The following is a 15,287-nucleotide window of genomic DNA, read 5'->3' as shown; positions in this document are numbered from 1 at the left end:
CCCCCCCCCCAAAAAAAGAAGAGACAGCCAGTGTCCCTGAAAACTCAAGTGCTCCCTGTAGGAAATCAGCCATCAAAGTGCAAAGCATTGCGGGGGGAGATCAACAGGGAGGTGGCGGCGTTTGCCTCCACGGCTTGTCGACAGTGCCTGGCTAAATACTGGGACGTTGTGACATTCAATGTCACCACGATGGGGCAGGTGCTGGGCCAAGGCTTCGAGGCTGGCCCTGGCCCTGGCAGGGGCTCTGCAGAGAAACCTGAACTTAAGCTGGAGTCCACCCCCCCTCCTGCTCTGAGAGCTGCATGGAGTGGGCAGGACCTGGGGGGGGGATCTGGGGGTCCGGGGAGAGGTCACAGGGCTGCCCAGGGTGGGTCGGGCTTCTCATTATGGCTGGCTGAGTAAAAGGGAGAGAAATTCATTCTTGTGTGGCTGGCCGGAGCGAGCATGGCACCGGGAAGAAGCGGGAAGGGTGGCCAGGATGCCACACCCGAGGCTGCCAAGCCGAAGTCCAGCACGCCCGCACGCCCGCACACACACGGCGGGGTCCCTGGGCTCAACTGGTGCAGGCTTCCGCCATGAGCTGAGCTCAAGGCTCCAGCAGAGGCCAGAGAAGAAGCCTGACCTGGAAAAGCCGCCGTCTCCACCTGCAAACCCCAGCTCCATCTCCCCCCATGGCCAGCCTCCCCACGCCCCCCAGAGCTGGGCTGAGGTACTGAGGCATGACGCCCACTGGGGGGGGCGGGGGTTGGAAGAATCCTGCTTGCAAAGATGCCTGTGCAAACGGAGGTCCTGCTCTGTTCCTGCAGCATCGGGAAGGGGGGGCTGCTTGGGGTCCCAGTGCAGGTAAGGGGGTCTGCCTATGCAGGGGGGAAGGCCTCTCTCTGGCTGGCCAAGCATTCTAGTAAAAAAAAAAATACCCAAAACACTGCCAGTCCCTCTGGGTCAAGCCGCGCCTGGCGCTGGGCGGCCTCCTCTGGCCGCAGGGGTGACGAGCTGTGGCGCCAGCCCGGAAGGAAGGAGAAGACCATGGGCAAAATCAGAGCCGAGCGGAGCAGCCTCTCCCCTCCCATGGGTGGGCTGCGGCGCTGGACACTTGGCAAAGCAGAAGCAAGAACCGTCCCGGCTCAGGCCTGGCCTCCACGGGAGGCCTTCCTTGGGTGAGGCCCGGGAAGCGTGGGTGGCCAGGAGAGGCGGGTGCGTGCCAGGGCACACCCCAGCAGCCAGGGCGCCCACAGGCAGGACCGACTATGACTATGAAAGACCAAATTGGGCAGGGGGGAGGGGCACGGGGTGATTCAAGCAGCCCCGCCCCCCACAGGCCACACCACCCCCCACAGAGGAAACTGAGCCCCAGGCTCCAGGCTAGACCGTGAACACGGCCGCAGGCTCATAGCTAGAAGCAGGAGAAGGGCCACAGGCAGCCGTTGGGTTCCTGGCTGCCTGCCCTTCCTACTCGAGGTTCTGGACCAACTTCAGACAAAGGCATCGCTCAGAGCGGGGGCTGCTGGAGGCCCTGTGCCCCCGTATCACAGGGTGGAAGAGCTGGTGGGCGATGCGGACCCCTCTGTCAGCAGGAGCGGGCAGGATCCTGCTTCTGTCCCCACCCCCACGGCAAAGGCCACCAAAATGCCCATTTGTCCTTGGAAAAAATAATGTTGCTCCCCTCACCCCCAGAGGAGGGCAGAGGGTGGAGGAGGAGGGCAGAGAGCTGGGGAGGAGGCAACAGGACATTAGCTATCTATAGACTCCACCTTTGTCTCCTCTAAGTAGGAACAGTATCTGGGGGGGGGGGAGTTTTTGGCTTTTTGGCCACTGCAGGCCACCGTCCTCCCAAGCGAGGTGGGCAGGTAAATCAGGATGCACACATGTAAACCGAGGCCCACGCGTCTTGGGAGCTTCAGACACAGGAAGCAGCAGCAACAGTTAACAACCAATAAATAAATGATATCAATTATATATGAATATAAAAAAAAACACCTCACTTTCCCCCAGGAAAAGCTCAATACTGTCATCACCGAAAATAATTCTCATCTTGAACCATCCTAGCCATGTCGGTGGGCTGGCTGCTGAAGGATGAGGCTGAGAGACAGTGATCATCAGGCTGCTTCAGCTCCAGCCATTGTTGCAGGAGCCCAGGCAGAGTCCTCTGAGTTCCCAAGGCCTTCTCCTCAGCGGTCAGAATCTTCTAGAGCAGAAGGTAGTTTTGTTTTGTTTTTCCTTTTAAAAGATCCTTTTGTAATTAAAAAAAAAAAAAAGGCGCACGCGTGGGACAGCAGGTGGGAGGCGCGGCCCTGTGCGCGGAGCGGCCACGGCCTTGGTTCTGCGGAGGGCTGGAGGCGTTTCTGCTTCGGTTGGTCCCCGTTAGGACAAGCAGAGGTCGTTAGCAATGGAAGCCGGAGGCTTCAGGCGGCGGTGGGTGGGTACGGAGAAGGAGGGCCGGGGCCTGGAGATTGGCGGGTGGCGGCGGTGGGCCGGTGGGTGTGGAGAAGGCTAGGTGGGCGTGGGGACGGTTGGCTGAGGTGGCCTTGTGGCGTGGGAGGAGACGGTTCCCAGACATCTGCAAGAGACAGCGTGAGGTGTCAGGAGCTGGCCAGAGGGGCAGGTGGCCTGCCGAGTCCTAACCGTGGCATGAGCCCCCAGTGCCTAGCTATGTCACGGTTCATCGTGTGTGTGCGCCAGGCCGAGGGCTGGAACTTGGGGTGTGGGTGCTGTTCCTGAGCCTTTTGGAGGTTCACTGGAGATAAGAGTCTCACAGACTCTCCTGCCCAGGCTGGCTTTGAACCACAACCCTCAGATCTCGGCCTCCTGAGTAGCTGGGATTACAGGCATGAGCCCCCGGGGCTTGGCGCCATAGTTCATCATCCAGACTGGATTGAGAACCACCTAGAGACTAGCCAGGTACCTCTGGTGGTGGGGCCTGGGCGGACATATCCACAGAGCATTGGTCCTCCAGGATGGTTTAATCCCTCCATGATGGCATTCCTGGGAGATGGTGACAGGCAGGAGGCGGGGCCTAGCAGGACGAAGTGGGTCCTGGGAGACGTGTCTTTGGGGGTCTCCCAGCCCTGGCTCTTCCTGGAGCCCCTCTTACTTCCGGCCCACCATGATGCGAGCTGCCCTGCTAGGCCCCGTGCTCCCCCCCGCCAGGAGCCTCCTCCGTGTTCTGGTCAGGCGCCTCTTACAGCAAAGGACAAAACGGACGGTCCATCTTATAATGGCTAGCGGGGGGATTTTGAGTGTTCCCACACAAAGGAATGGCCAACCTGCGAGGCAAAGGCCAGCTGCCCCCACCCGATCCCGGTCTTTCCCACACAACGGTGAAGCATCCACAGCTACACGCAGGAAGTGCCCATTAAACATTCAAAAGATGGTCTCCAGAGTCACTTAATACGGGCTCTGGGTTCCTGAATGGGGGATGAGCTATGAGGGTCATTTATCTACGGATGATGGGTGTGTCGGGAGCCGGAAGAGGCAAAATTAATCACCAGGATGATCTGGTACGACAAGGGCCGCGTGCTGCAGCGGAGGCTGTAGGAAAAGCCCTGGGCAGGGCTGGGGACCCGGGCAGGTCTCCACGAGGGCCCGGTCACTCTGGAAAGCTCTGTCACGGTGGTCACGTGACTCGGGACACTGGGCAGCCATGCGCGTTCCGTGCGGAACCCAGGGCTGGGCACAGAGCTTGGCCAAGACAGGAAGCAGGAACAGTTCAAAAGCGGAGTGGTTCGCTGCACTTGGGACTGTGGAGCCCATCTACCGTTCTTACATCAGGACAGTTATTCTTAGGGGTCATGGAGACTTCTGGGAGTTTGTATACGCCTGGTCCCTTCCACTGTAACCAGCAGTTGGCTGTGTTGTGCAGGTTGCTCTGCCCACATGAGTGGAGTCATCATTCACATCTTTTTTTTTTTTTTGTCGGTCTTGGGGCTTGAACTCTGGGCCTGGGCGCTGTCCCTCAGCTCTTCAGCTCAAGGCAAGTGCTCTACCACTTGAGCTACAGCGCCACTTCCGGTTTTCTGGTGGTTTATTGGAGATAGGAGTCTCACAGTCTTTCCTGCCCGGGCTGGCTTTGAACCGCGATCCTCAGATCTCAGCCTCCTGAGTAGCTAGGATTACAGGCGTGAGCTACCAGCGCCCGGCTCATCATTCACATCTTAAATGTGTATTTCAGTGAATGGAATCAGCGTTTCTGCGCCGTCTACCCCTTTTCTTTCTGTAGACCCCAATACTTCCTTCTTGCAGAAAACCTTTTCAACCAAGTGACTTACCACTACTTGAATAGGTCAGTAAAATTACAAAGGCCTTCTTAATCAGAATGATGATCAATGTTATATGTTTAATGTAATTACAGAAAATAAAAGCGGAATATCATTTAAAACGTGGAGTGGCTGTGTTGGAGGGGGGATGGGCGCGGCTGCCTGAGCACTGTGTGTGTACACATAAAAGTGGAGTCAAGCGTCTTCAATCCAGGGTGCTGCCTCGCAGACCCTTCCTCTTCAGCCCCCAAGCTGAGCAAACTCACCGCCTGAAGCCCAGGCACTAGCTGACCATCCTGGGATTCCCCCCCAGGCCCCCCCCCCCCCCCCGCACTCACCCGGCGCCAGGCCTGCACTATACCAGCCCGTCGTAGAGCGAGAGCGCCTGCACGATGGAGGGGTCCGCCTTGGAGCCTTCTTGGAACTCCTGCAGTGTCAGCTTCCCGTCTGCGTTCTGCAAGCAGGGAGGCGGCTGAGCGGTACCGGACAGCATTCTCCCAAGGCCGGAGGGAGGCAGGGGGGAGAGGAGGGAGGGGGGAGGAGGGAGGCAGGGGGGGGAGGAGGGAGGGGGGCAGGAGGGGAGGCGGGCGGTCATCCACCACTCATCTTGGGCCTATGACCCTGAGGTCCGCCTCTCCACGGTCTGGGGTGCCCTGGGGGAGAGGCCTCCCTGAAACCCCATCACCACTACTCCCCTGGTCAGTCCCAGGGTGCACACATTTCTCTGGGTACTCTGGGGGTTACCGCACCCCGGGGGTCCCCATGGATGGCAGGCCTGGCTGAGCCCATGTGAGTCAGCAAGGGGCGTGAAGTGGGTCCCCAGGGGGAGGGGACGGCTCAGGTCAGGGTCCCTCCACTTCCCTGAGCCCCAAGAGGCCAGGAAACAATGGGGCTCCTAGCTCAGGTGTCCGGTGGGTGCTGCGCCCGGCACCTGGGGGAGCCACCCCGGGTGAACCAGAGCCCAGGGTGGCCACATCCCCCTGAGGTGAGGAGCCTGGGCCCCGGCCTGGAGCGGCATGGCTGCGGGGTGGGAGGAACCCTAGCCTTGGCAGGACCGCGGACCGCGGACCGAGGGCCTCGTGGTGGACTGTGGGCCTCGCAGTGGACCGAGGGCCTCACGGCGGACCTCGGACCTGACCGAGGGCCTCGCAGCGGACCGAGAGCCTCGCGGCTTCCCCACCCTGCGTGTGTGCGCTGCACCCCAGCTGCCAGCTCCGCGCTAATCCTCCTTTTCTCATTAAGGAAGATGAGGGCTGGGGCTCCCCATATCCACCCGGAGCGCTTTGAAGCCCTGAGTCCTGGTGATGGGAACTCTCTAATCCGAGGCGGGAGAAGCCCGCTCTCCTCGCCACTGGGATTTCAAATTTCTGCTTAAAACAGTTGTTCTCGCCAGGCAGGGTCGTGCACGCCTGCCATCCCAGCCACCCCTGAGGCAGAGCTAGGAGGGGCTTGGGTTTGAGGCCAGACAGTCAGACTCTGTCATAAAAACAAAATACAAACCCCACTGCTGGGGTGGGGGTCGCTGACGGGGCAGAGTGTGCTCTGTAGGTGCATGGCGCTGGGTTCGAGCCCCAGGACCGGCAACACAGGGAGAAAGAGGTTCCAAATCATCAACCTCGCTTTCCCTGCAGGGGGTGGGGGGTGGAGGGGAGCAGTCTAGGATTTAAGCTGAAAGCCTCACACTTGCCAGGCAGGCGCCATATCACTTGAGCCATGCTTCCGGTCCCTTTTTGCGTTGGTTACTTTTGAAGTCGGGTCTGGCTTGATGCCCTGGCTGGCGTGGACTGTGATCCTCCTATTTGCGCTTCCCAGCCGGCGTAGCCAGAGTAACTGACAAGCTTCCAGCCACTGGCTCAGATGGAGTCTTGTGAATTTGTCTGCCTAGGCTGGCCCAGAACTGTGATTCCCCCTGATCTCTGCCTCCAAGTAGCTGGGACTACAGGCCTGAGCCACGGCTCCCCGCTTTCCTTCCTGGTCGTCTGCAATCAAAGCTACTACTGGGAGATGTGCACACAGTTCACCAGCACGTCAACAGGAGCAGAGGAAGGGGAAGCGCTGGGGTCAGTCAGCTGAGCCAGGCTGGGCAGACTCACTGGGAAGTCGCTCCTGACACCAGGCTGAATGGTGGCCTCCTTGATCGGTCCCCCAGGGGGCCAGCAGCAGCCCCCCCCCCGCCCCACATCCTCCCCTGGAACCAGCCTCCAGTCTCACCTTGTCCATCATGGCGAAGATCCGGTCCACCCTCTTCTCCGGCGTGTTCTCCTCCTCGGGCAGCTCCACCGTGTTTCCCTGACAGGGAAGGATGGGACTAGGCACCTGCTCCGGCCTGGGGGGGCGGGGATGACCCCCCACCATACCTGCCACTCTGCCAGGGGACATCCACTCACCACCCTCTCTACCCAGCCCCCTGGCGCCCTCCATCGCCTGGCCCACGCTGTCCCAGGGCGGGACGCACCCCACTGGACCGCAGCCCTCCCGCCACGCCGCCCGGACTCACCACCATCTGGTAAATGGCGTCCACGATGTCCAGCATCTCATTCCTGGTGATGTAGCCGTCGTTGTCCAAGTCATAGAGCTTGAAGGCCCCTGTGGTCAGTCAGCAGGAGAGTGACCCTGGCCCCGGTGCCCAAGCCTTGCCCCCCCCACTGCAACCAGAGGCGACAGGAAGTGGGAGTCTACCCATACACACCAGTGCAGCCCAGTAACAAGAGTCGAATAAAGACAAGGGCAGGGCTGGGAAGGTGGCTCAGTGCTAGAGCGCCTGCCTCGCATGCATGAGGCCCTGGGTTCGATTCCTCAGCACCACATAAGCAGAAAAAAAGCCGGAAGTGGCGCTGTGGCTCAAGTGGTAGAGCGCTCGCCTTGAGCTGAAGAGCTGAGGGACAGCGCCCAGGCCCAGAGTTCAGGCCCCACGACCGGACCCAAAAAAAAAGAAAGAAAATAGGTTTCAAACACACACCAAAACCAAAACAAGGGCTAGAGAAACAGCTGTGACGGTGTTTGCCTAGCATGCAAACCACTATGTGCTAGCCCGGCACCAGTGGCTCATGTCTATAAACCCTAGCTGCTTAGGAGGCTGAGACTGGAGGATTGCGGTTTAAGGTCAGCCTAGGCAAAAAGAAAAAAGTCTGAAATTCTTTATCTCCAGTTAAGCACCCAAAAGCCGGAAGCAGAGCTGGGGCTGGAGTTGGTGGAGCGCTGGCCTTGATTAAAAAGCCAAGCAAGAGCAGGAGGCTCTGAGCTCAAGCCCCAGTACTGGCACATTAAAAAAAGAGAAAGAAAACACAGAAGGATGTGATGCAGAGCAGATCCCGGGCTCCCCCGCGGTGCGGCCTCTGCGGCCTCTGCCCAGCTGTCCCGTCCTCCGCCCTGTCCGGGGAGCCCCACGCCTTGGGGCGCGGCAGCCATGCTGATGCGCTAGCAGGCCAGGCCAGGCGAGGGGGCGGGGGGGGGGACTTACACCGCAGCTTCTCGTCCAGGGTCCCCCGCGAGGTCACCGACAGCGCCTGGATGAACTCGGAGAACTCGATCCGGCCGTCCTGCGGAGACATGGGATGGGGAGGCGGCGCTGGGACCCCGTCCAGCTGGGCCTGGGAGGGGGCCGAGGCCCACAGCTGGCTCAGGCAGAGGCAGGAAAGGGGACCCGTGGTGGGAAGGGGAGGCTGGGGAGGGAGGGAGGCCTGGGCAGGAGGGACAGGAAGATGGGCGAGGCCGAGAGGCAGACACCACTGGAGGAGGGCCTCTGCAGAGAGATGTGCTCTAACCTATTTGTTTATGGAGGGGGAAGAAACTGAGGCCCAGAAAAAAAGAGAGCAAAAAGAGAGCCCAGGAGTGGAATTCCCAGGTTGAGGGTGCTTGGAAGAAAGCTAGGGATGAAGAGAACAGACACTGCTGGAGAGTCCCGGATCAGAGAGCAAGAGAGCCAGCAGCGAGTTCCCCAGAGAGGGGCACTCAGGCCCGGGCAACGCCATCCCCCAGGGAGCCCGGCCGTCCCCAGGGAGCCCAGCCGTCTCTGCCTCACACACAGGCTGCCAGGAGCACGCGGCGGGGCAGCCCTGAAACTGTGCTCCTCTGCCCGACGCCCCGTGCCTCACACCTATCAGGAGGCTGAGAGCTGAGGATCGCAGTTCAAAGCCAGCCCACCCAGGAAAGTCCGTGAGACTCTGATCTCCAGTGAGCCACCAGAAAAGCCAGAAGTGGAGCTTTGGCTCAAGTGGTAGAGGGCCAGCCTTGAGCTTCAAAGCTCAAGGACAGAACACAGGCCCTGAGTTCAAGCCCCAGGACTTTCAAAGGAAGGAAGGGAGGGAGGGAGGGAGGAGGAGAAGGAGGGTAACAGTGCCATTTGGGGGGACATGAGGGGGTACGCGCAGTGTGAATGGACCGCCTCACGTAGAAGTGTCTAGATGTGCCGTGTACAAGGATCCTGCAGTCACTTCCTGACTTACGTACTGAAAGAGAACCTGTGTGTGTGTGTGTGTGTGTGCGTGTGCAGTGTGCATGGTCCCATGCACACGCATGTGCTCTAATTCCCCGGTCTCTACGGGATGTCTGGGCATGCGTACGTGAGCACACACCTGTGTGCTGTTGTGCACGCGTGTTCCTTCACGAAAGGGGAGCGTGGCAGGCACGGGGGGGCGTGGCGGCTCTGTGGCTCCCCATGAGAGAGGGGTTCACTGCCCCGCCACCCCGCCACTCCCTCAGCTCACCTTGTTTTCATCAAATACGTTGAAAACAAACGTGGCGAACTTGGTAGGGTCCCCGAACGGGAAGAACTGCTTGTAGATCTTCTGGAAGCCCGCGGCGTCCAGCTGCCCGCTGGGGCAGTCCTTGATGAAGCCCTTGTACCTGTGGGGGGCAGAGGGGCCGTCACCCACTGTCACCCACCCACCCTCCTGCCCACGCCCAGGAGAGCCGTGCACCCCCAAGAAGAGTCCAGGGTGGAGACCAGGACAGCAGGCTCACGCCCGCTTTTGCCTGTCACTGCCTTTGGGGCCTTGGGCATCTGACTTGGTCTCTCAAAGCTCGGGCTGCCTAAGGAGATCACACTCAACACAGGAACTCACCAAGCCCAGCCCAGTGGCTCCGGACTATAATCCCAGCTATTCAAGTGGCTGAGAGCTGAGGATTGAGGTTCAAAGCCAGCTGGGTCAGGAAGGTCTGGGCGATGCTTATCTCCAATTAATCCAAAACAGCCAGAAGTGGAGCTGTGGCTCGAGTGGTAGAACACCAGCCTTGAGCAGAAAAGCTCAGAGAGATAGCATTGAGGTCCTGAGTTCAAGCACCGGGACAGAGCCCTTGGAGTCTGTCTTGAAGATGGGGGGGGCGGGTACCTTGAAGTTGTGCTCTTGAAAAAAAGCCACTGTGACTCCATGCCCAGGCCCTCTCGGAGCCCCCTCCTCCAGTGGCAGCTGGCTACTCTCCCCATCACCCCCCCCCACCCCCAGCAAGCTGGCTGAACAAACAGGGAACAGCAAGGTGAGTTCAGGACCCCAGGCCACACATGCCGTGTCCCAGTGCCCAAGACCCCCAGATGCCCGGGCTGCAGACTGCCCAGCAGAGCCCACCTGAGTGTACTGCTGCCTCTTACTAGCTGTGCAGCCTGGAGTGAGGCCTGGGCCTCTCTGAGCTTGTTTCTGCATCGACAAACAGCAACACTGTTCACCACCCATCTTGTTGGAATGGGATGACCTAGTAACCTTGGGGGGGGGGCAGGGGAGTTTATACCCAGCTGCTAGGCAGCGGGTACAGCTAACAGGCACAGCTCCTGACGGTGATCCAGGGCCCTGGCTTCCGCCTGGCACTGCCAATCAAACACCAGCATCACCTCTAGTAGGGCAAACCCGAGTGTGTACTGTTTTACACTCCTTAAGAATTGGCTGGGGGGCCGGGCGCTGGTGGCTCACGCCTGTAATCCTAGCTACTCAGGAGGCTGAGATCTGAGGATCACGGTTCAAAGCCAGCCCGGGCAGGAGAGACCGTGAGACTCCTATCTCCAATAAACCACCAGAAAACCGGAAGTGGCGCTGTAGCTCAAGTGGTAGAGCGCTCGCCTTGAGCTGAAGAGCTGAGGGACAGCGCCCAGGCCCAGAGTTCAAGCCCCACGACCGACAAAAAAAAAAAAAGAATTGGCTGGGGGGAAGGAGCTGAAGGAGCTGGAGATCTCCGTCCCCTCCCTCTTCCTTGGTGACCATACCTGCAGTGGTGTAAAGTCCCCGATCTGCTATGGGGAGCACCAGACAGGACGAGGACCATGCAGGTTTTATAAACCTAGCCGAGGCCTGCTGAGGCCAACAGTCCTGTGTCTCCCGGCCCCGCCTGGGACCCCAGCAGCAGGGATGCCCCCAAGCGCAGCCAGACTCCTGCACCCTGTCCCTGCCCAGCACTGGGCTCTCCTGCCTCTGCCAGCTCCTGGGGCTGCACACGGGAGGCAAAGCGGGCACTGCCGGAGCCCTGACACCCACCAGGCCTGTGGCTCCCAGCCCCTCCCACAGACCCAGCTCCCTCCCTCCTCCTGGCTCTGTCCTGGAGTGTGGGGACGAGGCCTGGCCCATGCCTCTGGAGCCCCAGACCAGGCCAGGTCCCTGGGCAGAGGAGAGGCACCTGGTGCTGTCACCAGAACCCCCGTGGGAGCCAGGGAGCAGTGTGTTCCTACCACTCCTCCAACCTCCAAGGACAGTGTGTGCCACCCAGGGACCCAAAAAGGTTGGGAAACAGTGAAGACAAAGCCAGCCATGCCTGGAATCTTGACTCAGGAGGAGGGGATGGGGACCAGTCACGGTGTGAGACCAACCCAGGCAAAGTGACAAGACCCCAGCTCAACAAACAGGCCAGGCCCGGCGGTATGAGTCTGTAATCCCAGCTACTACGGAGGCATAGGTAGGGTGATCGTGGTTTGAGATGACTCTGGGCAAAATGGTGAGACCCTGTCTGAAAAACTAATCAACGCATCCAAGGGTTGGCGGTGTGGCTCAAGGGGTGGAACACCTGCCCGGCAAGGACGAGGTCCTGAGTTCTCATCCAGTTACACTCCCCACGCCCAGAGAAAAAGGGCTGACTGCTCTTCAGGGGCTGGCACTGGCATAGCCGATCTCCAGCACAACAAACGAACAACAAACAAGAAACGCCAGGCTGGGAAGGTGGCTCAGTGGTGGAGCGCTTGCCTAGCACACGAGGCCCTGGGTTCGATTCCTCTGTAGGACATACACAGACAAAGCTGTAAGTGGTGCTGTGGCTCAAGTGGTAGAGCGCTAGCCTTGAGCAAAAGAAGCTCAGGGACAGGGCCCAGGCCGAGTTCAAGCCCCAGGACTGGCAAAAAAAAAAGAAAAGCCAATAAAGCCTAAAGGCAGAAGACGCCAGAGGCTCTCTGGGGCTCATCCCTGCGGATGGGGGAGGCCCGCTGGACAGCCGGGCCTGCACTGACCCTCCTCACGAGGCCCCGCCCCCACCAGCGGGGGAGCCCACCGGCCACGCCCCCACCAGCAGAGGAGCCCACAGGCCACGCCCCCACCAGCAGGGGAGCCCACAGGCCACGCCCCCACCAGCAGAGGAGCCCACCGGCCACGCCCCCAGCAGGGAGCCCGCCGGCCACGCCCCCACCAGCAGAGGAGCCTGCCGGCCACGCCCCCAACAGCAGAGGAGCCCACAGGCCACGCCCCCGCCAGCAGGGAGTCCACCGACCACGCCCACCGCAACCCCGCCCCAGGCCCCTCCCAGCAAGCAATGTCCTGGACAGCTCGTGCTCTCCTGGAGCTCTGCCCACGGTCTGGTCTCCGGTCGGTCCTCCTGCCTCCACGGGCGCCTGCTCGGCCAGCAGAGCTAGAAGCCCAGGCCGTGTCTCCGGTGTCTCCATCCACGACCCTCCCCCCAGGCTTTCCGGCTGCCAGCCCCCCTACGCCAGCCCCGGCCCCCAGCGAGCACCGCTCCCTCGCCAACACACACACTGCACCCAAGTCCTGTTCCGTCATCCTGATCCCCACGGAACGGGGGTCCCCCCCAGCCCCCTCCCCAGCTCTGTGATGATGGCCGAGGAAACCACTTCTGCAGACACAGGCCCAAGGTCACACAGCAAGTTGGCAGCAGAAACAGGCCTCAGGCCTCCAGGCCTGCCCAAGTCCCCGCCCCCCCCTCGGGGAAAGCAGGCTGCGCCACCCCCATTCAGCTGTACCCAAACATTATGTAACATGCCGCTGCTTGTCATCCTGAGTTGGAGGCGGGCACCTGCCTGGGCTGGAGCGGAGGGGGAGGGGAGAGCGTCCCAGCACCCACCCTAAAATTGCCTTTCTCTGAGGCCAGAGTTGCAAATTGAGGCCTAATCTGAGATGCAGCCTGGGACCCCTAGAAGGCCGAGGGCACGGCGGGCACCAGATCAGATCCCGCCCAGGAACTTGGCCCCAGGAAGGCAGAGAGATGGAGACCTGGTTTCCCTCCCCCACCCTCCTAGTCGGATTCACACAGGCCCAGCATGGCCTGCCTTTCCCGCCCCACCTGCTACCCTAGCCAGTGGGGGGTCCTGCTTGAACCCTCTTCCCCTCCATTCCCCTCAGAGGCTTCCCCTGGGAGCAGCAGCTGCCCTCAGGGAGCCCAGAGTACAGCTAGGGCAACTGAGGCTGGCCTGCATGTGGCTACCTCCTCTGCCTGGCCCACACTTCCTGTTCCTCCAACCCCCCCGCACACCTTTCCGCGCTGGGCTTCCTCCGTGCCTCTCCCGGCCTCGGGTGCTGGCGCACGACCGGGGCCACTGTCCTATTCCTGGATTTCTTTTCTTTTTGCTGGTTGTGGGGTTTGAACTCTGGGTCTGGGCGCTGTCCCTCAGCTCTTCAGCTCAAGACTAGCGCTCTACCACTGGAGCCACAGTGCTACTTCCAGCTTTTTCTGCTTATGTGGTGCTGAGGAATCCAACCCAGGCCCTCATGCATGCGAGGCAAGCGCTCTACCACTGAGCCACCTTCCCAGCCCTGTTCCTGGATTTCTGTTAGCATGGAGTTAACTCCATGGAGCAGAGCCAGTGGCCAGGATGGAGCTGGGATGGGGAGGGAGGGGCTGTGCCCCCTCTTCCTGCTTGTCTCTGCACCCCGGGAAGCACCAGTGGGGACTGAAGCCCCTGAGGGCCTACTTTTTAGCATCTTCACCAGATTCTGCACCCCAAGCTGGGAGGGCCAGGAGTCCTTGTGCCCAGGTTAGGTAGGGGAGACGGGTAGGAGAGCAACCTCCCGTAGTCACCGGCTCACCGCAAGCAGGGGCCAGGGGTGATGAGTGTGGTTGGGCCCTCTGTGCCCAACCCGGAGAGTGGTTAACCTCGGGGTCCTCTGGGGAAGGAGGGGGGCCCTGGATTGTCTCCATACCCTAAAGGTCTGGCTCTGGCCTGGAAGTTCTTCCTAGCGCTGACCCCTGTGCTCCCAGGTGCTTTCCGGCTGCTCTCCTCTAGTGCCTAGAGCTGCAAGTGACGGCTGGGCCTCTCACCCCTTCTCCTGACACCCCTGCAGTGCCAGCCCAGCCCCCCCAGAAACCCCACGCACTGTCTTCCTCCATCCCGGAGACCCCAGCCCAGCACTGGCTCTGGCTATAGTAGGTGCTCAGTAAAGATGGGTGGATGGCCCCCCACAGCACCCAGGCCAACCCAGTCACCTCTCCCCTGAGGGGGGCTGAGCCTCTCCCCACACTGTTGGGGGGCTCAGTCACCCACCAGCCCAGCCTCGAGGATGTCAGGGTGTTCACAGAACCCCGTCTTCTGGGCCGCGTGTCTCTCTGTGCCAAGCGTAATTTGCCAGCTGCTCTCTGCCCGCAGAAGGCAGGAAAGAACGGGGAAGGGGGGAAGGGGAAGGGGGAGGGGGGAGGCCGCGCTGCCATTATCTGTCATTCCAGAGCCCCTTGTCGGGGGGGGGGGCCTCCTGTGTGTATCTGTGCACACAGGCCCCAGAGCTGTGTGACCCGAGCAAGCTGCTCCACCTCTCTGAGCTCACTCTGCGCCACTATGCAGACCAGGTCTGCGAGGGGGGCGGGCAGCCAGCATACAGCGCACCTGCCCCTCAGGGGGGTGTGGGGGGTGCACCTCCCCAACATGGCTGTGGGGGCCGGGCCAGCTGGCCCTGCATCCACCCACAGCTTCTGTTGCAAGATGTGGGGGGGTATTTGGTTACAATACAAATAATAAAGCAATCAGGACAGCTGGGGTGATGGAAAACAAGTCCCCCAAACCCACCTGCCAGCCCCCCACCCTTTCCCCCACACTCTGCCTGCAGCCTCTCCCCTCACAGAGCCCTGGGCTGCCCCTGTGCCACCCCAAGGCCCTCTCTGTCTCCAGGACACCGAGGGCCCTGCACGGTGGGAGGCGTGGCCCTGGATGCAGGGCTGCGGTCTGAGGCGGGGTGGGCGTGGCCTTGGTGAGGGCTGCAGGTGGCTGGGGAAAGGGCCAGGTCAGAGGCTGGGGCACCTGAGGGCCAGGTAGGAGCTGCTTCCATCCTGACTGCAGTGGGGGGCCACAGAGGGGCCGCAAAGGGTGAGTAGCCCACCCAGCTCCATCCCAAAGCCTGAGCCACGAGGCGGACCATGAGGCCCGAGCCAGGGCCCTGGCCACCGTCCTCGCCCAGGGCTGGGGAGCTAAATGAGAGGTGATGAGGGTTGGGCACTGAAGAGGAGCCGCCACTGTGAGGTAAGGGAGAGGAGGGGAGGGAGGGAGGGAGGGAGGGAGCAGGGCACAGGGGCTCAAGCTTGTAATCCTAGCTACTCAGGAGACACGGATCTGAGGATCCAGCCCAGGGGAAGAGTTTCATGGGACACAAACTCAACAGAAACGGGTGGCGACGGGGTCACTGCTGTGTCCCAGCTGTGGTGAGAAGTATAGGCAGGGATACACAGGATTGCAGGCCCAGCCGGTTCAGGGGAGGAGAAACAAAAAGATCTTATTGCAAAAATAAAGCAAAAAGGATGGGACTCCAAGGGTAGAGCGACTGCCTAGCACGTTTGAAGTCCTGAGTTCCAATGCTAGTATGGGGGGAGGGGGAGGAGGAGGAGGAGGAAGGGGAGGGGAGAAAGACC

The 15,287-nt window shown here is 60.9% G+C and overlaps 1 protein-coding gene across 1 annotated transcript in view; it reads right to left on the bottom strand.

The window, feature by feature from the left end:
• Positions 1 to 1,689: 1,689 nt before the first annotated feature.
• The window catches only part of Ncs1 (neuronal calcium sensor 1), a 21,045-nt gene continuing 7,447 nt past the window's right edge, over positions 1,690 to 15,287 (bottom strand). Inside the window, exons 3-8 of the mRNA XM_013021283.1 lie at positions 8,960 to 9,098; positions 7,714 to 7,792; positions 6,751 to 6,839; positions 6,465 to 6,542; positions 4,592 to 4,707; positions 1,690 to 2,557 (exon numbers count right to left, since the gene is read on the bottom strand). Of these exons, the coding sequence (XP_012876737.1) occupies positions 4,609 to 4,707; positions 6,465 to 6,542; positions 6,751 to 6,839; positions 7,714 to 7,792; positions 8,960 to 9,098 (484 nt within the window). The 3' untranslated portion in view covers positions 1,690 to 2,557; positions 4,592 to 4,608. The remainder of the gene's footprint in view (positions 2,558 to 4,591; positions 4,708 to 6,464; positions 6,543 to 6,750; positions 6,840 to 7,713; positions 7,793 to 8,959; positions 9,099 to 15,287) is intronic.

The sequence above is a fragment of the Dipodomys ordii genome, unplaced genomic scaffold (assembly GCF_000151885.1).
Source record: "Dipodomys ordii isolate 6190 unplaced genomic scaffold, Dord_2.0 Scaffold55, whole genome shotgun sequence".
Taxonomy (NCBI): Eukaryota; Metazoa; Chordata; class Mammalia; order Rodentia; family Heteromyidae; genus Dipodomys; species Dipodomys ordii.
Note: the sequence above shows the minus strand (reverse complement) of the source record. Positions and strands in the feature narration are given on the sequence as shown.